At 61.3% G+C, this 22,787-nt stretch overlaps 1 protein-coding gene across 1 annotated transcript; it reads left to right on the top strand.

Moving 5' to 3' along the window:
- Positions 1-16,990: 16,990 nt before the first annotated feature.
- On the top strand, positions 16,991-22,787 carry LOC117653667. Its single transcript, XM_034399472.1, has 3 exons — positions 16,991-17,265; positions 18,487-18,742; positions 20,741-22,787. The coding sequence occupies exons 1-3, from the start codon at positions 17,056-17,058 to the stop codon at positions 21,076-21,078; spliced, it is 804 nt and encodes a 267-aa protein (XP_034255363.1). The 5' UTR covers positions 16,991-17,055; the 3' UTR covers positions 21,079-22,787.

Genomic DNA, 22,787 nt, shown 5'->3' with positions numbered 1-22,787 from the left:
CTCCCTGAAGCCCCGCCCCGACTCGAGGTGCGCTTGCGGGCTTGGGCTGGGCATGGCCTGGGCTTGGTCCTCTCTGGCGGGGAAATTATTCGGCCCCACAGCGTGCGCCTCCTGGCCAGTACACTGAGAGTCGTTTTCGTCACCGTCTCTCTCGCACCTTCACTGGACGCTCCACGGGTGCGAGAGAGACAGAGCGACGAACACGAAAATCAGTAGTCTCGGCGCACCGAGTGCTTTCGTGTGCGAGCAACAACAGGCGGAGGGACTAGCCGATCGGTTCGGCTGGGCCAGCGGATCGAAAAGGGATCCGCGCTAGGCTCGGGAAACATTCCACGACGACCGAATCCGCCAAGGCGAAAATTGCAGACTCGCACGGGATTGGGATCGAATCAGCAGTTTAGCAGTTCGGAAGGAAGCGTCGACGTCTGGTAGCGGGCACGCCAGAGGATGTGCGTGTGTGCGTGCGTGCGTGTGCGCGCGCGCATGTGTGTGTGTGCCGCCGATGAATATATCCGGCGTGTCGATTGGCCCCAGCCCCAACATCCAGGTCAGCCGATTTTTAGGTTAGAAATAATGAGGGGGAATGCGGCTTGATGGGCTGTGTTTTATACACACGAGAATCGGAACAAAATGAGCAGGGCGACGGACAGGGCGGCGGGCTGGGCGGCCGGGCCGAGAGAGACAACGACGACGGGGAGGAGGGAAGCGAGGGGCGCCCAAAAATCAACGAACCTCATTATTTGCGTCCAACCTGCCAAAGCTCTCTCGGCCGCCCCAAACACCGTGCATCGTAATGGGATACGCCCCTGTCCTCCCTGTCGCTTCACCGGACCGCCCGATAGTGCCCCTGTATGCCGTCCCGGCCCGGCGGGCTGGTTTCGAACAGCGCGTCCGCCGCGCTGTCTGTCTCGCGCGGGCCGCCTGGCGTCGCGGGAGTGACAGAGCGAGTGTTCGGAATCACACAGGGTAGGCTGGGTGATAACGACGGCCGTGGAACAAAGGGGGCCGAATTCGTAATGGCGCGGCAGCACTCTGCAGCAGCGCGTGATGGCTTGGCCGCGTCGCCTGGCAGCGCGCAGCAGCCCGTGTTCGTCATTAAGCGGGCCGATGGGCTCGACGCCTCGCTCGACGCCGCGCTCGTTGGCGGTCGACGGCCAAGTCGTCCGCCCACACCAAGAGCGTCGCTCGACAACCAAATATAACACTGCCTTCGATGCGGCTGTCGGGCTGACCGCGTCGGGTTCGGTCGGGCTGACCGCGTCGGGGTGTGGGTATGATTGGACGATCCGAATCTGGCTTATCTCCCCGTCCATCGTGCCGGCCTGCTCCGCCTTTCTGGGTCGCTTTAAATTGGCTGAGGCGTCAGGTGTCGCACGACAGCCACGGCGTATTGGCGCTACTTTTTATTTATTTCATTACTTTTTTACTTTATTTTTCCGCCTCTCTCGAGTTCTTCGAGGAACGCCCTCCCGCCTCGTCGGCTGGGAGGAGGATTCTCAGCGTCTGGGATCTGGACGTGAAGGAGCCTGCGTGAGACATTCACTGGGCATGATCTGGGTGGCGGGGTGGGGCGGGGTGGGGCGGGGTGGGGCGGGGTGGGGCGCGGCCCGCCACGCCCGGCCTGGACCGGCCTCTGACTACCGAGTAGAGCTGGCAAGCTATGGATATGAACCGTTTTTGTGACCCACATCGCTTGGCCCGGTCCAGCTCGGCAGCCCACTGGCCTGGGTGGGCCTTTGCCGGGGCCTTTGCCTCCGTCGGGTCAAACGGTGCGTTGAGCGTGTGTGCGTACCCCGGTCATTTCCTCGCGTTCGACATAAACAAAAAAAGTAAAATGCCGTGCGGGGCCGCCGGTAGTTGTTGAATAAATGACGTTACGTCGGAACTGATCGGACGATGCGGAGCCGCCAAAGCCCTGCATGTGGCAGAGCAGGCATGCCAGGAGATTACGGCGCTGGCTTTTCCTGGCCAAGCCATCCATCCGGGGATTATCTCGGCGGCCATTAGTTCGAACTTGGGGCTGAAGCGTACCCTAGAACTCCAGCACGCGTGGCACTATCTCGCGCGCTTTCTTTGTCGGAGAGCGCTCTCCGCTGTCGCACTCAGCCCCGCGCTCGAACTGTGATGCGGGCTATAACACGTGATTGGGTCGCTCCTCCCGGAGGCAGGTGTCGGAGGCAAGACGGGCCCAAATTAACGGCGGCCCCGTTGTGGGTCAGTGGGTCACATTTTACATAGCAGCCTATTTGCCGCGCGCCGCCGCCCGTTCCGCCAAAAAATGAGGCAGTCCCGAAACGCGGCGGCGCGGGGCCGGCCGGCCGTCCAGCAGGGTGCGCAGCAGAGTCTCGGTCGTCTCTCTCGCACCCCTGCGGCACGCGGCAGCAAGCCCCAAGAGTGCGACGGAGACAGAACGACGAAGCGCTTATCGCCGGCCGGCCGATGCAGACTGATGAAAGCGTCGGAAAAGAAGCGCAGCCGGATGAAAAGGACACAAAAATTGGGCGGAGAGTGAGAGTGGGATTATGAGCGGAAGCAATTGGGGCCGCAATTACAAGGGAGTTGTTGGGTTCGGCTGGCATCGCGACGGTACTCCGATCTCAGCCGAAGGCCGAGGAGACACCCTTGCAGCGTGACAGCACGGCATGCCTCTTACTTTATTGCATGTCTTTTCACTTTGGAGACCAAAGTCATTCGGAGAAACCTCTCAACGGCGGTGACGCCGCTGGCCACCACCGACAGGCTTCTTCACTCCAGATTTCCAACGGCAATGTAGGTATATTAAATTTTATGTGAAATGCAGAAAACTATGCCATAATACACCTCATCAGCGTCGTCGGCCTCCACTAGCGACGGCCGCCACACGCGACGCCGTTGGGGCCATCGGAAGAACGATTAACTGCCCCGCAAACGACCATTGTTGGGGAAACCGAATTAAAAGCTGCCAACGCCGGCACCGCGCGTCTGAAAGCGAAAAAGCGGTGGCGCGTCGTGCCTTGCTGCCCCGTCCCGGACGCGCGGCCGCGGCTTGGACATGACATCCTGGCTGGCCTGGCTCGCCTGGCTCCGACTTTTCACTTTTACGCCATTAGCTCTGGAAAGATGTGCGGCATTCGGCATTTCTTCCATCGTCCCCCGACTGGTTTCGGTTTCCTCGCAATAACTCGCATCACAAGGAGCGAATTAAATGGCACGCCCTCCTTTCCGCCAATGCCGCCAATGCATGGATTGCTGCTTTCGTGTTTCGCGCGACGTCCGCCAGGGGCGCTTTCTCTGCGACTCGTCTGCGACGCACACGTGGCGCGACGCAATGCTCCTCAAACAAGACTAGACGGTTTTCCTGTAAGCGGCGGCCGCAGTCGACGCCGGCCGGGCCGGCCGGGTCGGCCACGCCGGCCACGACGGAGGCGGACTTTGTGTGGATTTGCTGGCCGCGTGCTGTAACACCACCTCACCGAGCCCAGCGCCCAGCGGGTGCGGCGCAGCGCGGCGCAGCGACGGTCAGATTAGGAAACTCTCTCCTGACTTTGGATGGCCGCTGTGGCCGCTGTATTCACATGTCGCCCCGCCCCGCTCCGCCCCGCCCCGCCGCCACCGCACCCGCTTTCGGCCCTGCCCGGGCTGCTGCCCGGGCTGGCTGGCCGGCGTGCCCGCTGCGCCCCCAGGATCCCGTTCGTTCACCGATACCCCCTCCTTGTGGTCGGCGGGCGCTGGCTGGCGCGGGCGGCCGTCTCCGTGGTCTCCGGCCGGCAAGATATTGAATCAGCCTGGAGAAAGTGGTCCAAGTTTGGCCTTGACTCAGTTTCAAGAAGGCTTCGGAGAGAGCACGCCGCCTGCCGCTGCTGCCGCCGTGCAGGGGCAGAGGGAGGGGATATGGTGGGCGAGCTTTGGGGGAGGGGTGAGGATCACCGGTGTGGTGTTGCGAATGAAGAGGCACGATGACTTTCACCAAAGGGACAAAGACCCGAAGCCCGTCGAGTGGGCGTGTGTGTGTGAGCGTGAGTGTGAGTGTGCACAGGACTTGGAGGACGCACCGCGTCTCTGGGAAGGACATCACGGGTGTCCCCGACACCGCGTGGGGGGCGACGTGCAGGTTAGGTTAGGGGTACCATGGACGACGGGGCAACCGGAACCGCGGGCACGGCACTGGATAACCCTCGTCGCCGCGATGAACACATCCTGGTGGGTGAATGATTGTACCTTCGTGCGCGCGTCGTGTCCCGACCGTCCCGACGCGAGCAGCGCATGACGTCACCGTCGTGACATCGCGCGACCGTTAAACCAAGACGCCTCCACTCCCTCCCCTCTCGTAACCGGCCCAGCGCCCTCCAAGGGCTGGCCGGCCAAGCGTTACGTTATTCGTGCACGCCGCCGAACAGCGATTGCGTCGGCGAGAGTGTCTCGGCGGGTCCCTCTAATTGCTCTAATTGCTTGCGGAGTGTGTGTCTAGCAGTGCGCAAGCGAGTGAACCGGCCTGCAGCAGGATGAGAGAAGAATAGACTAACCTGTACCGAGCCGAAGATCGGCCGCCGTCGCTCTCACCCCGTCAGCCTGCCGTCAGCACAGCAGAGAAAGAGGGAGAGGGTGGGGGTTGGCTGGCCAGGCTCAGGCTGGGCCAGGCTTGGCCGGGCCTGGCAGGGGCGACAGAAAGGCAATACTGTCGCCACTCCCCTTTCACTTTTGCGCGGGGGCAACGACCCGGCGGCGGAAGCGAAACCATTTTCCTGCAACAATTTACGGCGTGTGCTTGTGTGTGTGAAAAGTGCTTGAACCCGCCGCCGCCGAGGTTCGGTTGGGTCAGCGGGAAACTGGCTTCAGCCAGGGGCCCTGCCGCAGCCCGCCGCCGCCAGGACGGCCAGGACGGCCAGGACCCGGATGACGACGACTGGCCGTACCGGATGTGGAACCCGGACGCGCGCCGGCCTGGAGGGGAGGCCCGCAGGCCCGGCACGGCGGCGGGTGCAACACGAGTTTGTGTGCGCCGCGGCCAAGGCACGCCAAGGCACGCCAAGGCAGGCCAAGGCGCGGTGCGCGGTCCGCGGTCAACGACTCGCCCATTCACGACCACGCGCCGCACTCCCTTTGTGACGTTCGGCTCAACGAAAGTAGCCGGTCCCGGCCCGGCCGGGGCACGAGCTAGGCCTCGCGATGCTGCTGCAGATTGCGTTCTCGCACAATGATTGGCGTTGTCGGGGCGCTGAGCTGGGGGCGGCATACGAAGTGAGGAAAGGCCTCACGGGCCGCCAAGTGCAGCAAGCGGCGCGCTTGTGACTGCCGTTTCAATTCCGTGGAGCGCACCGTCGCCCGACGCACTTTGGTTTCTACGCCACAGTTGGGTTCCCTGGGCAGCCACAACGCCTGGACGCCTTTACAGCCTGCCGCCTGCCCACCGCGTGGCTGGGTATCCGGTTTATCGTGGCGGGGAATCTATTTTCGGGACTGGCCCACTACACTACACGACAGTCTCGGTGCCCGGCCGCCGAGCCGCCCGGCGCAGGAAGAGTGACCGAGTTGATAACTTGAGCTATAAAATAGAAAGGAAGATCCCGTTCCCCTCGTATGCCCGAACGGGACGGATCGGCCCCGGCAATAGGTTTCGGCCCGCTCGGCCTATCCTCCCCGATTTGTCGTCCATCGCACCAAATTGCCGCCAATTACGAGCCAGTGGGCTTCACCGTGCTTCACCGGGCTGCACCCTGCTTCGGCGTGCAGGGTGGTGGTGGAACCACCGGCACCGGCACAAATGCCACAATGGCATTTGTGGTGATTGGCAAATGAAATGAGTACCACTCTAGGGTGCGGTGCGGCGAGGCGTGGCACGGCGTGGCGTGGACGCATGCCTGCTTCCCAATTCGCAGCAGAGGACGCCCCGCTCTCGCCGCGACAGATCGGCGTATCTGGCGCGGCCAAGGCAGGTGGCCCGGCCTGCCCGGCGCGTTGCGGGCTTGTTGTCTGTCGCGGCGCTGGCGGCCCACTTCTGGACCAGTTCGGACGGACTGAGGGACATCGAACAGGGGCATTGGCTGCAACGCCCGGCCTGGGAACAGGGAGCAGGCCCGGCCCCGCCCAGCCTGGCCCGAAACGGACGGGGTGGACGGCACGGACAACGAGGAGGGGCCGCCTCCGCTGACGGGGCCGCCTCCCCGCCGGGCTGCAGCACGCAGATTCATTCAACGGTCTGGACTTGGATTACGCCCGCTGCCGCCAGGCGGATCAGTTTTTATTTCTTTTATTGCCTGCCCTGCCTCCGGCTTTTCTCGCCGACGAGTGAAAGTAGTGTACCCGTTACAGTGTAGCCACCACCGCACCGCATGTGCCCAAAATTCACGCGTCTGGGATGAGAAATTGTCATTGCTGCGATTGCAAGTGCAAGTGCAGCGAGCGTCTCGCTCCGTCCATGTGAGGCAAGCAGACAGACAGACAGGCAGGCAGACAGGCAGGCAGGCAGCAGGCGTGCGCCGCGAGGCTGGCCGCGGTGGCCGTGGCAGTGACCGCCGTGCCGTCCTTCCTTTCTTTTTGCTCCAGTTATCCATTTCCATGGGTAAACACGTCAAAGAGCACGCGCGGGACTGCACTCGGAAAAAAAGTACTGAGGTTTAGTTTCAGAGAAAGCGCCTGGCAAAATCCACACTGGAATGGGTTTTTGAACTACTGATATTCAGCTTTTTTATTGTAAACGACAATAGATCAAGACGGGATGTAAAAACGGTTCAGTTATGATAAAATACATTTTTAAGGTGCGTGTCGTAAAGAAACAGTTATAACAGCGTGTGACAATAACAACCGCGTGTCAACACTTCATTCATGGCCCAACTGTGAAAGCGAAAACACACTCACACACAGCGATCGTCACATTCACACCACAGTGCCATTGAACATAAATGTAAAGCACAAAGTATAGTCAGGGCCCGGCCACTAGCCCCCGTGAGAGCGATGTTGTTCTTATCTTTCTTTTTCCTGCGCAAGTAATGCCCGTAATGAGACGGCACTCACAACAATGCTCGTGGGAGCGACAGAGATGGAGCATGGAAACGTCGATGAAAGTGAACACAAAACAACACACGACAAAAACAAAAACACGCTCGCTCTTGTTGGTTTTTCTGCGCTGGCCCCGTCGTAGAGAAAGTCTGCGGCTGCGTGTCGTTCACTGTAAAGTAAGCACGTGACGGCGTTTGCAAAATTTCAAGTTTTGCCACCAAGTTGTGTGTTTTTAATTCCACCGGATTCGGACAATGGGATCGACGGAAGCTGTTCCCTGGCCGGCTAGGAGGTGGAGGGCGGAGAGCCAATTAGCACCTTTCGCCGCCACTGCAAACAACCAAACAGCCCGACGCGACGCGCACTCCCAAGAACAGACAAAGGAACACACGACCCACCAAAAAAATAGCATTTCCCCGAAGGAACCTCAACTTTGCTTTGTGGAAACCGTTTTCTCCAGCAGCGGCGCCCTGTTCCTTCTGGATATCCAAGAGGCCCAGCCGCGGAGCTGAACTTAAGGTCGAGGACCAACAGTCAGCCAAGTCTCACAAACAACTGCTATTGCCTGATCAACGGTCACGGATGAGCTCAACGCAGAGCGTAGTGCTGACTACGCCATTTTGACTGGGTCTCGTGATTGAGCCTTGTTGCCAGCCTCATTGCGCAATCCCTGGGCCGGGAAGCGAGACCTGCGTTGAGCGGGAGGCACGAGTATTCTGAGCATTCACCTGTTCGTTGTCCACAGCGGATGAAGGCGTGGAGACGTCAATCTACACACACCCCTAGGAATAGGCATTCCAGTCCCGTTACAATGATTTTTCCTTATGCTCTTCCTGTTTCAAAGCATTGCCTACAAACTTTGCCAAACCGTTTCGTACCAATAAAGATTTGGACATGAGGCATACCCCTTAACTGAAATTCTATGACTCTACGTAATTTTGGCGGGTCACTGCCGCGCCTCGTCCACCTGTCTCGCACCGCACTCTACAGACCCAAGCGCAGAACGCCACGGCCACGGACGGTCTCACATCAGGATGGAAAGGGTGACCAACAGAGCTCTCAAAAATCGCCTCCGAGACCGACCGCCGAGGCCGCGGCGCGGTCTCTGCAGACCGCCAGCCGGCAGGGCGTGCAGTGCCGGAACTGACCGCTCAGTCTGAGGGCGCCACCTCGCTGGGTTGTCCCGGCAGCTCCGGCGATGTACGCAAATCTGATTGGCCAACTAGCAGGCGGTCTGTGCAGGCCGCGCCGCGGCCTCTGCAGGCCGCACGGAGACCGCCTCGGTCGGCCTCTGAGGCCGCGACCGAGCTGGGCGCTGCGGCCTGTGCCAGAGGCCAGAGACCGCTGTCTCGGCCTCGTCGGTCGGTCTACAACAGCGATTTTGAGAGCTCTGGTGACCAACCGGATCCCAGCGGTTGCTTCCAACGGTTGGGATTCACAAGCGCTCGTGTGTGTGAATGTGTGTGTGTGCTGCAAATCATCGTGAATATCGCTAAGCGCAACCCACCCAAGGGGCTGAAAACGGTTGACCTCAGATTAGCCAGATCCGTGTAAGATCCTTATCAGATTTCTATTTTAAGCCCTTTTCCACGACTTTATGTGTCTGGGGTCAGGGTGGTGTGCTGGGTATACGCCATGGCCAGGGAAAGAAGAGGAGTCTGGCAGTGCGAGAGTCCCTGCCTGTGTGTGTGTGTGTGTGTGTGCGTGTGGTAAAGTGTAAGTGAGCGCGCGGCGTCGGGCCAGCCCGGCCTATCAGGAAACAACATGCCAGGAATACTGGAACGACGAGCTGGGTGAGGCTTTGAGGCGGCCCCGTTCGTCGTCTGGTCGCACCGCTCCGCCGCCCAACCCCGCCTTCCCGCCCTACCTCACCACCCCGCCTTCCCGCCCTACCTCACCACCCTGCCTTCCCGCCCCGCCTCGCCTTGCCACCCCGCGGTGCATTCACCAGGCCGGCCGCGGCACCCGCGACGCGTATGAAGCAGTGTCCTTCCGTGGGCGTCTCTCGGTCTCGGTCAGGGTGGGCGCTGCCCGCGCGGTCCGCTGGACAGGCAGCCTGACAGGCAGCAGCGTGGAGGTGGCGGACGAGGCGGAGAAACAGGAAATCGGACCATCGAACCACCAAAGCTGTTTGCACTGACCCGCCTCGCCGCGCGCATTGCAAGGCGTGTGTGTACTGGTTTTCTCTCTCCCCCAAAAAATAAAAAAAAGGCAAAAACAAAAAAAAATCTCGGCCGTTTGTTTGATGTCGGGGAGAGAAAGTAAGTGATCCCATTTGCACAGAGATTAAAGGGAAGTGTGAATACAGAGGGAGGTTCCCCGGGGAGGCGGACGGGAGGCGGTGTGGGACGCGCTCGGTTCTCCACCGCATCTACCTCAAAATTGCACGCTCTTCAAACTCAAGCATCGAATTAACACAGAGCATCTGCCAGGCCGGCCGCGTTTGGCCGTGCCCCGTGTGTCCGTCCTGTCGCGGTGCCCGCCTGCCACTCGCTTCAAGGCGGTCCCGAGTCGACAAGTGGCGCACCGCACTGCCGTTATGCGATCGTGTTTTGTTTGTTAAACGTTTGCCGAGAGGGGGTTGGCGACGGCGCGGTCGGTCTGGGTCGGACTGGGTCGGACCCCCGACGACGCCGAGGCCTTCCAGCCATCCAGGACGCCGGGCTCGACGCCGAGCTTGGTGGCGGGGCGGTGGGGCGTTGGCGCGCGTCCTTGCTCGGGTCACGTCGCCCCGGCCCAGTGACACACTCCTCTCGTCCCGCCAAACTTTTACGAATGTTTTTTTTTCTGTTCGCGGGCGCCTTTTATAGGGCCTCGATGTGCCTCGCTCGTCTGAGGGGGAACTTTTTGATGCCATCATCGTAAATTTCTGAATATGTATTTTTTTCTTCAAAGCATCTGCTAACAGACAAGTCAAGATTTTCGGAAATTTTGCTAACCACGTTCCCATTTTAATTGAGTTTTTCTTTTAGCCTTTGCTCGTTGATCTTGTTTCCACGGCGACGTGCCGCCAAGGAGCCAGCGTCTCGGCATATAATTGATCCACGCCGCAGAGCGACTGCAGCGACTGCAGCGACTGCAGCGACTTTAGCGACCGCCAGTATATAACTCGGTGGCTGCACCAGTTTACCCGGCTTTGTGGAACGTGACGAATGACGAGTGACGCAGATGCACACCGCACTGCCTGCAGTGCCTGCACTGCCTGCACGGAGGGGCATCGATGTCTTGCGCTCTCTCCATCGCGGTCACACTCACGAGTGTTGCTGCGGTCCCATGCTCAAAAGCGCCGCACTATGTACACGTCCAGCGAGAGTGGATCCGGCATTTATTTCCCAAGCTGGGCACCGAGAGACGCCTTGTCGTCCGCCCAAGGGTGAAACCGTTTTGTTCTGCCACCCACGCAACAAGGTGTGAACGTTATCTGCGACGTGCGAGAGGGGGGCTCGGAGAGAAGCAGACAGTGAAAGTGTCAGACGCGCCTTGATTCGCCCACTCGTGACGATCGCACGTACGAAAACAAAAGGTGCGCTGTGCCAGGATTCGAACCCGCGGCGCGCGGTTGACTAACTTGGCGTGTTCAAGGTCACTGGGCTTCTCGAAGTGTCCTCCCTGTTCCAAGCCACTGATTGGGTTGTCCCGCTAGGCCGTAGGCGGTGGCTTATGGCCGGGTCGGTATCCCCCATCCTCATTGGCTGGGATACCGTAAAGGATTCCTGACGCTTCCTGGCCGCCAGAACCGTCCAGCAGGATTATCCGCTTGATCCCGATTTACAGCGCAGAGTCTGCCAGACCACTTAAAACACAAGAAAAACAGAAAACCTCCTCCAAATTGGCAGCAAGTAGCAGCCACTGCGTGTGGGGGACTACCCGTGGGGTTCTCTCCATCCCCCCTTTAGATGCCGCCGCGTTTCGGCTATTAGTCAGGACTAACTGCTGTCGGGTAACGGTGCGTCTGCCGGCCTGACCTGCCTGATGTGACTATCATACCGGAGACCCGGAGGCCCAGCGTTCACAGATCGGCCCTGCTTGGCGGTGGTCTGGGCGTTTTTCACGCGTGACAAAAGCAGTTGACGCGCCCCTGCAGGCCGCTCCGGAACAACGCTTCGTCTCTCTCTCGCACCCCTCACGAGGCGCCCTGCGAGTGCGAGTGAGACTGAAGCTGCTGTTCGGGACTGGCCCGCACAGCCTGAGTGTGTGCGCGACGAATAAGCCGAGTCAACAGTCCGCGCCGTCGGTGACGCGGAACTCGGTCAGCAGGCTCGACAGTGCTTTCTTCACTGTCTTTCCCTCTCGCACGTGGGGCGTATCGCGAGGGCGCGAGAGAGACAGAGCCACTGTTCGCAGGAACACGCCCGCCAGCCGAGCGAACGGGAAACGTGCTAATGCGTAGACTGGTACAAACACACGCGGAGACACCCTCAAGCCGCAGGGGCTGGCCATCGCGCCTCCCTCCGTCACTGTCGAAAGTGCGGAAAGCTCTGAGAGTGCTGAGAGCTTTGAAAGCGCTGAAAGCCCGAGGGGCGCGGATTGAGGGAGCAAGGAGGACGCTCGCGGGGCCGCCACCAGCTCGCGTGCGGCTACTGGCGTGTCACCGCGACGCCGGCGACGCCACTGCTACGCCGCCCCTCATGCACGCCAGCGTCGCCCCGTCCCCCTCGTTCCGTTGGCGTGCGAGAGAGACGGAAAGCGCCGTTCAGACTACTGCGTCGCACGCCAGCGAGGAATTCCCCGAGACAGCCAACACCAGCCAGCCGGCCGGCCAGCGGGATTATACTGTCCCCCAGACACCATTTAGGACCTGGATGTCCTGCCGATGCGGGAAAGAAGACGCCTGTCGATATCCACCCGAGATGCCAGCGGATGAGAAACACCTGCTGCTGGTGGATCGGCACCAGGTCCATTTCAGTCGCAGGCTTTTCGCACCCACCCGTGCTTAGCCTGCCCGCACCTGCCCGCACCTGCCCGCACCTGCCCGCACCCGGGGCTGACTTAGTTGCGCCGAGACTCAGTTTTCCCGCCTGGCTGAGCAAGTCGCGTGGTCGCGTGCCGGCGTGCTTTCCCGACAGACGGACGACAGAGATGCCGCCACCATCTTCGTTGTCGGCGGGCCGCATCGCCGCCACGCCGCTGGCAGCGTGCAGGCTGCAGCTAGCTTTGCCTGCGCGCCGACAACGTAGGAAGGGAACAAAAAACTATCTCAACCGGAGATTCGAACCCACGGAAATTCAGTGCATATCTCCAGTCCGACGGCGGCTTTGCACAGGCATTCCTAGGGGATAACTCACAAGGGAATGCTTTTGCAGATATCCCGTAAAGTTTGCGACACTTTAACCTCTGCACTTGTTGTTCCTTTCCGACAGTGTGTTACGATGCCTTGATCACACAACTCAACTTTTCCGCAATGCAAATCGGTGACGGCACTGTGATAATGCCTCCGTCCACGATGCGCGCCTCGCCGCGTCTCCTCACGGTGTCCTTTCTTTCTTTCCTTGGCCCGCCTCCGAGTCGGCCTGTCGACCGAATCTCAGTCTCTGTCTCTCGTTCGGGGCGCCCCGTACGAGTGCGAGAGAGCGAGCACCGCCCGGAATCCGCCTGCAGTCGGCGAGCGAGGCGGCCTAGACAGCGGCGCCGTTTGTCCACACACAACGACGCCATTCAGGCGAGGCGTCGCGACGCCGTGCTTTGCTGTGCGACGCCTCGGCAACGCCGGTCACGGCACCAGAAAACACATGTATTAGGAACGGGGTGTGTACTGGTCGCACTGCCAGCCCCGGGCCGGCCGCGCCATTTCTCTACACGTTGAAAAAGGCTTAAGTTACTTCTACTTTCATTTTTTGCACAAAAAGAACCAAAGTAAACGTCTACGCGAACGAACAAATTCAGTTATTTCTTTATGAATATCTATTTTTGGTTGTTCAATTTTCGTTATCTACTCCGTAGTTATTTTTTTTTTAAGTTTGATAACCCGTGGGCTAATGAATGAATGGGCGCTGACTGTCTAATTTGAAAGAAGCGCGCTATCCTCGTGCCGGTCGCGTGGCCGCGGCCCGTGGCCTGGCGTGCTGCGATAGACTGCGCCAGGCTGCCCCGCCGGGTCCCGCCCACTCCGGGCCTCTCGCCCACGCCTCGCCAACATTCATTAAGAACGCCAAACTCACGATGGCCCGATGGGAGCGTCTGGCAGCGTCTGCCTGCAGAACCACACTGCACGCACAGGGCCCTTAGTAGGCACACTGGGCGCGCTACGGAGTGCCGAGTGGCGTGGTTCGGATCGCGTCGCCGACGGTCGCCGACTTACTTGACTCGCGTCGTACGCACCAATCATCTCGTGTGAAATTGCCCCCCACCTCCGGGGCTTACACCGCCGAAGTCATTGCAGAGTCGCCGTTCCCGTCGCCCGGAGCAGGAAGAGTTTCAGTGTTACTGTGTCAGGGCGGGCAAGGCCGGCTATCGCTTCGTCGTGCCTGCTTTTAAATACCGCCCTGCTTTGTTTTAAATAAATCGCAGCGACTAGACTCCGTCAGTTCATTGACTAAATCGTTTTGACTTTACTTTTCAAAGAAATCAACCAAAGAAGCAGATTTGACCTTACTTTTTTCCCAGTGTGAACAACACCGAAAGAAATGCCCGGGCGTTGACCGCACCATAAAAGGCGTACAAAGACAGTACCTTTCGATTGGAAACATTAACCGCAGGCCGTAGGTGTAAAACGGGCTGCACACTACACCTAGGCGAGTGTCTTGCCCATGGAGAAAGTTGGAAACGGAATGACACTGGAGGCATGGTCCAGCCAAACGGGTGAGGCCGAGGCCCGCCGGCCTGCAGGCCCGCCGCGCTGCTGGGGGGAACCATTGGAGCACGTGGACGGGGACGGGTCACACACGAACACACCTTCAGACACACTCACACAGGCGCGCGAGCATGCCCACAACCACGCCAACTTGAAGGCTGTGACGCTCCTTACACTTTCACAGGAGGGCACAAAACTTTAGAGAAGCCAATTCTTGAATTTATTGCTGCAAATATCCCAGTGTAGTTGCAATATTTTACAGGAACAGTCACTTAAATTTTGCAGCAAAAAAATAGCAAAATTGAAGTGAAGGATAAGATCTGCATCTAAAGTCTTTCAGCCATTGAATCAAAACCAATCGCAATGATTAACGCCAAGCGAAACATGGGCCGCGGTTGCCACAACTAGAAAGAGAGAACAGTGCGGTCCTTCAAACCCCGAGGCCTCCCGTGGAGTAACGAATCGTTTCTTATCATCGCACTTCCTCATTTAACAACTTGGCGATACGACGCCGGAACCTCTGATTACTGACTGCTGGCACTGCAATAGGAACGACTTAGTTCCCGTCTCGCCTTTTTCGCGGCGGGCCGCTGCCTGCCACTGCCTGCCGCCTGCCGCGCCAGCCATCCTCAGATTGGCATCTGCACCGTTTTCTCCGATCCCGGGCGAGAGACGCGTCGTGAAACGAAAGTTGAAGTGACCAAGTAACGAAGTAACCCAGAAGTCAACCGTTTTGCACCGGCCACCTGGTGCACTGTTAATTTTCCCTGAGCGCGCTGGACAAATCGCATTTCACCGCCTGTTTCCGCGCGGCCGCGGGAAGGCCTCGCCGGTCCGGCAGCAGCAGCGCGCCGAGAAAAGGGCGAAGGTGGCAGCCAGTCGCCGCCGGGACAAAACACCGCCATTACCGCGCACGCGCGAGGAGGCCGTGCAGGCCGTGGTCGCTACATTAGGGTGATGCGCGCTCCCTCACGCAGGGGACGCGCGTGCCACTTCGAACGCCGGCACGGCCAGCACGGACGGCCGCGAACTCGGTCAAACGGAGGACGCACGCGCGAGCCGGACTGATGAAAACAGTGCAGCGCGTTTCGAGGCGTTTCGGCGGCCCGCGATCACGGGGCCGGCGCCTTATCACGAGCATCACCACGCACGGCGCGCGGGATCGTTTGGGAGGCCCAAGAGGCCCGAAACACATAGAGGACCAGTCACGGGCGTGAGCAGCGGGCAGCGCGCGATGGACGCGGTAATAGGGGCGGCAGAACGAGCACAAGATGTAGACCAGCCGCGCCAGCCAGCTAGCGTTAGCCAGCCTCAGCTAAGGAAGAAGTAGATCGTCGGGCAGCCATCAGGACGTCAGTCAGAAGAGGAGCGTCAAGTCACTGTTGTCACAGCAGCAGTCAAGTCACAGTCACAGTGGTCACGTTGTCACAGGTGTATCCGTCGGGTGGCACAAAACACACAGAGCACTGCTTTTAATCATCGCCGCACTCGCGTCTGTCGCGTCGGCGAGCGTCGCGTCGCTCGCAGTATTGTGTTCGGACACAGGGGCGAGGCAAGGCCGGGGCACAGCCAAGGCAGAGCCGAAGCACAACCAAGGCAGAGCCTAGAGGCGCCATGGCCGCCATGGCCGCCATGCCCGCGCTGCACAACGTGTTGGCGCGCACCGGCCGGCCGGCGGCCCACGGCCAGGCCCACGGCCCGGGCCCCTAGGGAGGGCACCAGGCTGCCGGCGGGGTGGGGCGGGGCCGTGGTGGGAGGCCGAGCCACACGGGGGACGCTCGCCCCCGCAAGGGTCCCCGCCACAAGGGTCCCCGCCGCAAGGGTCCCCGCCGCAAGGGCCGTGATGAGGCGGGGCTTGGCCGGGCATCGCGCCGAGGTGGAATCTGGACGCGACCCTGCGTGTCACGGTGTGGCGTGGCGCGGCGCGGCGTGGCCAGCCGGCCGAGACGGGACACGGCGACCCCCGCGGGGCACTGGAGGGGACGGGCTCATCTCCTGACAGATGAGGATGTGGACGAGCAGGTTAAGCCAGACTGCCCCGCTACGCCCCGCCGCGCCCCACCGCGCCCCACCGCACCCCGCCGCGCCCCACCCTGAATGAAAGAAAACGGCACCGTGTCTGCGGAAAGGGCGGGCCGCATAATTGGCCAACAGTCAAATTGGACTTTCTTTAAATTATTATATTTTTTCCGTGTCCTTTGCGAGTCGCCTTGCGAGTGGTGCAGTGCGCCGGGTGGCTGGGTGCGCGCCCCCCGCGATGCGTGCGGTGCGTTGGCAGTCCCGATTCATCCCACCAGCCTTTCCCTTACCATGAGTCACATACGCAGTGCCGCACAGTGCGGCGCAGTGCCACGCGGTGCGCACTGCCTGTCGGTTCGTGAGCTTTTGACAGCAACACGTGACGGAACAAAACGCGCGCTGAGAGAAAGCGCGACACACTAACATATGTGAAGATGTGTAACTCATACGCGGCTGCCGATGGTGCGTTTGCGTTCGCGGCCGCGCCGCCGGTCAGCGCGTTGTGACGTCGGGGCGCGGCGGGGCGGCGGGACGCGGCGACGCGGAGCCGTGAATTGGCCCTTTTCCCGGCGGGTGATGCAAGCAGGCCTGCTCCCGCACGCCTTCGTTTTCTACTCCGCTTTGCTTGGCCGCCGGGAACGACAAGTGCCCCGAATGCCTTCCTCTCGCGGTCCGAGTCACTTTCGTCCGGCATAACGCGCACGCGAGGACGGCGTAGACAGCAGACCCATTTCCTCGAAGGAAACACTCCTACATCCTTAGTGCGCAACCAGTGCGGCCGTGGGGTGCGCGCCGGTTCACGGCGATGTGTGAGCTTCTCACCGGGCGGACGTGCGTGCGTGTGTGTGCGTGTACGTGTGACACTGGAAGAGAGCAGCCCGAAGAGGAGAAAGGGGTGGGAGGTCGAGCACGGCGATGAAGCCGGCCAGGAGGGAGAGGAACAGGAGGAAGAAGAAGAGGAGGAGAACAGGTAGGGAGGAGGCCAGTGCCGGCGGGCAGCGCAGAGCAGGCCCCTCCCGCCCCCCGCACCGCCCGCCCTGCCCCCTGCCCGGCCTGTGCCCTGCCCGGCTCCTGCCCGGCTCCTGCCCGGCTCCTGCCCCACACCGGCCGGCCGGCCCCACCCCTCCTCCCTCGGCCTCCCTCGGCCCGGCGCTGGGAATACGATAAAAGACACGGACGCCACTTCGGTAATCACAGTCACTCGTTGGCCCAACCGAGCACACACACCGCCCGGTCCCCGGTCCGTCCGTCAGACAGGCCAAGTCGAAAAGATGGTGAGCAAGTCGCTCTTACTGCTGGCGGCCGTCGTGGCCGTGGCGTGGGCTGCCCCCGCCGAGGAGCCCAACCCCGCCAAGCCCCAGGACAACGGCTCCCTCATCGAGGACGGCGTCGAGAAGGTGTACCGCTTCCTCCAGGAGTGCGGGGACAAGGACATGTTCTTGTGCATGAAGATGCGCGCCCTCACCTACGTCGACCGCGCGGTAAGTCAGTGACGAGCAAGACTTGTGTGCGATCGAGTGAAAAGTGCAAGAGTGAATAGTGAAACCTGGATTACCGCCCTTCGCCGCCCTTCGCCGCCAATGTGGATTTTACTTCAACGACAAAGTGTGCCACCAAGTGCGTGTGCCGAGTGCAGAGCGCCGTCCGCTCCAACGGCCAAGTCCTGCCCTCCGCAGGCTGATTCGGTGTCTCTCCCGCGCCGCGAGGAGACGGTCCGACGAAAGCGCTGTTCGGAATCCGCCTGCAGCCGCGAAGCCGTGGAGCCGCGCTGCCCCCCGCGGCTCGAGATGAGTGCCGATCGGATCCCCGTGGCGCGCACTTAGCCCCGCGGCGCCCGTTTAGGCCGCCTCGCCTTTTTTGCCGTCGGCTCCGGGCTGCCGCTGCCTGCCTGCCTTGCCTGCCTGCCTTCCTTCCTGCCTCACTGCTTGCCTGCCTGCTTGCCTGCCTTTCTGCCTGGCATGACCTCCTGCAGAGTAGCGCCCCACCCGCACAAATCCGGCACCTGCCGCGCTCTTCCGGGCCGCCTCGGAGATGATCCGGTTCGACAAGGCGGTGCTGCGCGCGCTGGCCCTCCGCGATGGCCCCCGCGATGGCCCAGTCCCGTTAGGCCGGCCGATTCGGGTTGACTCGGGGCGCCTAGGGAAGGGAGACAATGCTTCTGGACCCTCTCTAGCCAACCTCTTGCCCCGCAGCGCGCAGCGGCGACCCTCGGTGACGCAAAGGTTATGTTGACGCGCGTGCCACAGCCAAGCCACCTCGTCGTGACGGGTCGTTTCTTCGATCTGTCTCGCTCGCATCCCTTCGGGACGATTCACAAGCGAAAGAGAGAGACTGATCGACGGAACGAGCCTTCGGGACCGCGGTGGCCACGCACGCTCACTCCGAGATCGAAAGCGCGGGCGCAGAGCGGAACGGTCCGGCCGCGTAAACTCACGTTTGCAGGGAAGGGTGCGCCACGCGCGCGGTGCGTCAACACACCCGAATGAATGGCGAGGCGGAACCGGCGACGTCACGCGGGCCGAGGCGCCACGTGGTCTGAGGAGCCACGTGGCCTGGGCGCCGCGTGGTCTGAGACACCACGTGGCCTGAGGCGCCACGTGGTCTGAGGCGCCACGCCGCGTTAGCGCCGCGTCGTGCTCCTCAACGCGATGATTGCCTGTTTGCGGAACACGACACTGACCCAACCTCCTTCCTGTTTGCAGGTCCGCAAGTCCGGCGACATCTCCCTGGCTGACGGCGTCGCCCTGGTCCAGTCCAGCGAGGGTGCCCGCGAGCTGTCTGGCCGCGCCCTGAGCGAGGACGAGCTCGACAACTCTCTGCCCCAGGACGCCGCCGAGCGCGACTCCCAGGTCGAGACCCTCCTCGTCGACCGCGTCGCCCGATTCCTCGAGTCCCGCACCCTGCAGCTGAAGGTCCCCGACAGCGCCATCTCCGACATCCGCCGCTCCCTCGATGAGTGTAAGTATCCACCGCATCTTCCTTTATCTTGATACCGACGTGGAGGTCGTCCCGGAGGCCGTCTCCAAAGTCAACCTGGCGGCCGTCGTCGCGGTCGTTTCGGAGGCCGCCCTGGGGTCACCGTCGTGGCCGCCAGGAGGGTCGTCCCGGACGCCGTGGCGGACGTCGGCGCGGTCCATGGTTCCCACGGCGTTGCGTCACGTCCATCCGGATGGCCGAGTAAAAGCCGCGCCCGGTGTCCGGAGAGATGCTGTGGCATTGATACACCGCGGGGCGGGGCGGGGCGGGCAGGCGTGGAGAAAGTAGTGAGGCACATTTTTTTCTCCCCGCCCGCCTCGCCGTCCCCGCGGCGTCGCGTCCGGCCCACGCGCCGGCACGTGCTGTGCACGTGTGCGTGTGAGCGCGCGCGTGTGTGCGTGTGCGTGTGCCTTACCACAAAGCCGCGCGCGTCGCCGGCGATAATTAGCTCGATCGCGACGCGCCGCGCCGCGCCACGCCACGCCCGGTTCGGTTTACTTTCTAGCGCGTGCTTTCTTCCACGCGTGCGCGGCTGCGCGGCGCCACACGCGCGTGACCCTGTCACTCCGCAGTCGCTTGTTTATACATTTGAAGAAGGAGAGGGTTTCTTTGTAGGCGGCCTGGTGGCGGCCTGCTGGCGGCCACGGCCAAGGCAGCGATAGCCAGTGGAGGTGCTTTCTCGCGTCCGGCGTCTCGCGGCGCGGATTATGGCGCACGATCTGTTTATTCTACTTTCCTATGCACCGCGGCGCGCCCCGCCCCGCCCCGCCCCGCCCCGCGGGACTCATTACGGCCGTCCGGCTACCGTCTGCTGGCTGCGGCTCCACGGCGACGTCCGGAGTGGGTCGTGCGGTTTAGTGGAGAAATTGGGGAGCCCCGCAACGAGGGGCAGCCGGTCGGCCGGCCGGCCTGGCAGGCTGTGGGTTTAGCCGGCCAGCCGGATCCGCGCGGCTCATCTCAGAGGCCGCGGTGTTGGCAGTGCTGGCGGCGCTCGGTGCGGTCCGCTGGCCAAGTCGGTCGCCGCGTGTGTGCGCGCACACTGTGCACACTGTGCTGCACATGCATGGCGCGGCAACGCATCAGCTAATCGGACTCCTTTTCGGCGGCGGTCCGCGGGCTAGCTGTACCTTGCGGCGGCGTCTGCCCAGCCCCGCCACACCCGCCGAGGCGTCGCGTCGTCGCTCTGCCGCTGTCTCGAGACTCTCGCACCCCTACGGGACGCCCCAACAGACGGAGACAGAGCGGCGAGGCGGCTCCTAAGGCTGCTGGTGTGCATGGTGATGACCTACAACTGCAGCCCGGCGGGCCTGGCGGCTCTGGCGGCTCTGGCGGCATTCCAGCCCGCAGGCATACGGCACTTTTAGCGGCCGCGGCGCGTCGGCGCGTCGGCTCGGCTCCACGTCGGCAGGACTGGCTGGGCGGCTTATCGGCTCGCCTTTCTCCCTAACGCGATTGGCCGTGCCGACGTCCTGGCCGGCAGCCTGGCCGCCAGCCTGGCAGAGGTCCCAGTGACCCAGTGTGGCCAGTGGGTCATGTGTCGCCGGGCCCCGCCGCGCCTCGAGCCTCGCGCCTCGCACGCAGGCGCACACTCGGAGACTTGAACGCGGGGCGGCACCGGAGCGCGCCAAATGAGAGCTCGGCTCGGCAGCTCGGTTTCTCCACGCCGCTCGCCACGCCATTTTTATTCAGAATAGTTGCCGCCGCGGCCCGCAAGTAGTCCAAGTAGTCCGAGAAGAGCGGGGAAATCGGGCAAAATCGGCCCGGTTCTGATGGAGATGAGATGACTGGTTGCCGACCTTGGCGTGTGCCGTTAATTCACGGCCAAGTAGGGCGTACCGCCCCGCCCGCCCCGCCCCGCCCCGCCGAGACACTCGTCGATGATAGACCACACGGCTGCTGCTGCACCGTTGCCGATATTGGCTGGCAACTCTGGGCTCTAAATCAAAACGACGCTAACGTGTCTGCTTTCTCTCCCCACAGCCCGTGGCAAGAAGAAGAAGCTGAAGATGCTCCTGCCCCTCCTGCTGCTGCTCAAGCTGAAGGCCGCCGCCCTCATCCCCCTGGCTCTCGGCGCCCTGGCCCTCCTTGCCTTCAAGGCCCTCATCGTCGGCAAGCTCGCCCTCGTCCTCTCCGGCATCATCGCCCTCAAGAAGCTGCTGTCCCAGCAGAAGCACACCCAGAGCTACGAGGTGGTGGCCCACCCACACTACAGCCACAGCCACAGCGGCGGTGACGAGCACGGCGGCCACTACGCCCGCTCCCTCAAGGCCGAGCAGCCCGCCCAGGACCTCGCCTACAGTGCATACAAGCAGGAGTAAGGTGCGCCTCCCTCCTGGCGCTGACGGCGTCCTCCACGCCGCCCGCGCCGTCCTCGCCTCTCTTCTCCGTGAGCATTGTACCATACACCGCGTCCGGCCGGCGCGGCCCCACCCCCTCACTCCCCCGCAGAGGGCCGCGGCGGCGGCGCCTTCCCCCACCAACGCTCACCAGCTAATTTATTGAACCCTCATCGTGTACGTCGCGGACGTGCCGGGGCGGGCCGGTTCGGCCGCCTCGGTGCGGCCTCCCCCTAGGTCCCCTTCCCCCCTCCCCCAAAGAGACGAGTCTGTGTGTGTGCTGTACATTTTGTTTTTAGAATGACCGTCCGTTCCCGACCGCTGGAAGCAAGGACTGATTATTTGACACAAGAAAAGAGGGGCCGTGTTTTGAGATCTCTTAGTGAGTCGGCCCGTGGCGGGCCTTTAGTCGCCTTTAGTGCGGTGTAGTGGTGTAGTTTCCTCCTTTCCGCTTGCTTTGCGACGCGTCCCCGCGCCGCGTCCCGGCCTCCTCGCTTGCCCCTTCGCGTGCTGCCATTCCCGTAATAAGACGATGAGACTGAACTGACCTCTTTTACGGATGCTACTATTTTCCCCTCTTGTATATAGACGTATACGACTCACGTGACGCCACGCATCTGCGCCTGTCTGTCTCTTTCTTTCTCTCTCTTCCCCACTGACGACGACTCGACACCGTGAAAGACGTTCTACAACTTGCATGATGTCGGTACTGCAACTCCATTGGCGACTCGTTTTTTACGACGTGCCGCGTCTCGTCTCTGGGAATGGAGGATATAGCTTTAAAAAAAAAATAACTTTCTCAGGGCTCCATTTCCCATGAGAGGCGACCGGTGCAGGACTCAACAACTTGAGACCCAGGACCAAAGAGACTGTCTAGCTGCCCCCCTCCCCCTTTCCAAGCTCCCTTCCCTGCTGGGCTAACCGCCTAGTCACACCAGAGCCTCGCCGTCCCGTAGGCCGTCGGGGTTTTGGGGTAAATGCCCCAGCCAGCTTCCTTTTTATTTCCCGTCAGACTTGACTCTCTCCCTCTCTCTCTTTCTCTCGCTGATGACTCAGTTTGTGTGTCAATCCCTTCTCTCTCTCGCGCTCGCTCCGAAACAGGTTTCCTTTCTCTTTCGCTCCTCTCCCGTGCCACGAGGAGAGGAGATGGAAAGAAAATATAAAAAGTAATTAATGGTGCCTGTATCGACAGCGGCCGGCCCGCTGACCCAGTAGCAGCATTCTCGCTGCTGCATCCTGCTTGCAGGGCGTGCCCAGGGCGTGCCCAGGCAGTGCCCGGGCAGTGCCCGGGTAGTGCCCGGGGAGTGCCTCACGGCCGCACCTTGAACCTTCGACGCCCACCCGCATCCTAGACTAGTTTGGTCGTCGCCTGGGAGTGGTCCTTATTCGAGAAAGATGGAAAAAACTGGTCTCTCTTGTCCTCGTAGAAAGTAATATGTGCTTCCAGCAGGTCATTGTGTTACTGGACGGACTCTCCTTGTCGTGAGAGGTGCCATGCACTTTAATTTAAAAATGAAAATGTGAAACTAAATTATTTCCAAACAATTCTTTGTAAATAATTTATAATAATATATTGAGTCTCCTTAATTTATGAAAGAACCTGACTAAGTTATTGTTGTTTTTGTTTTGTATTTATCGGACGCGACCAACCTCGCGATCTGGTCTCCAATAAAAAACGAATGTTGTGAAAA

The sequence above is a fragment of the Thrips palmi genome, unplaced genomic scaffold (assembly GCF_012932325.1).
Source record: "Thrips palmi isolate BJ-2018 unplaced genomic scaffold, TpBJ-2018v1 HiC_scaffold_8, whole genome shotgun sequence".
Classification (NCBI taxonomy): domain Eukaryota; kingdom Metazoa; phylum Arthropoda; class Insecta; order Thysanoptera; family Thripidae; genus Thrips; species Thrips palmi.
This window is presented reverse-complemented; position numbering and strand designations above follow the sequence as displayed.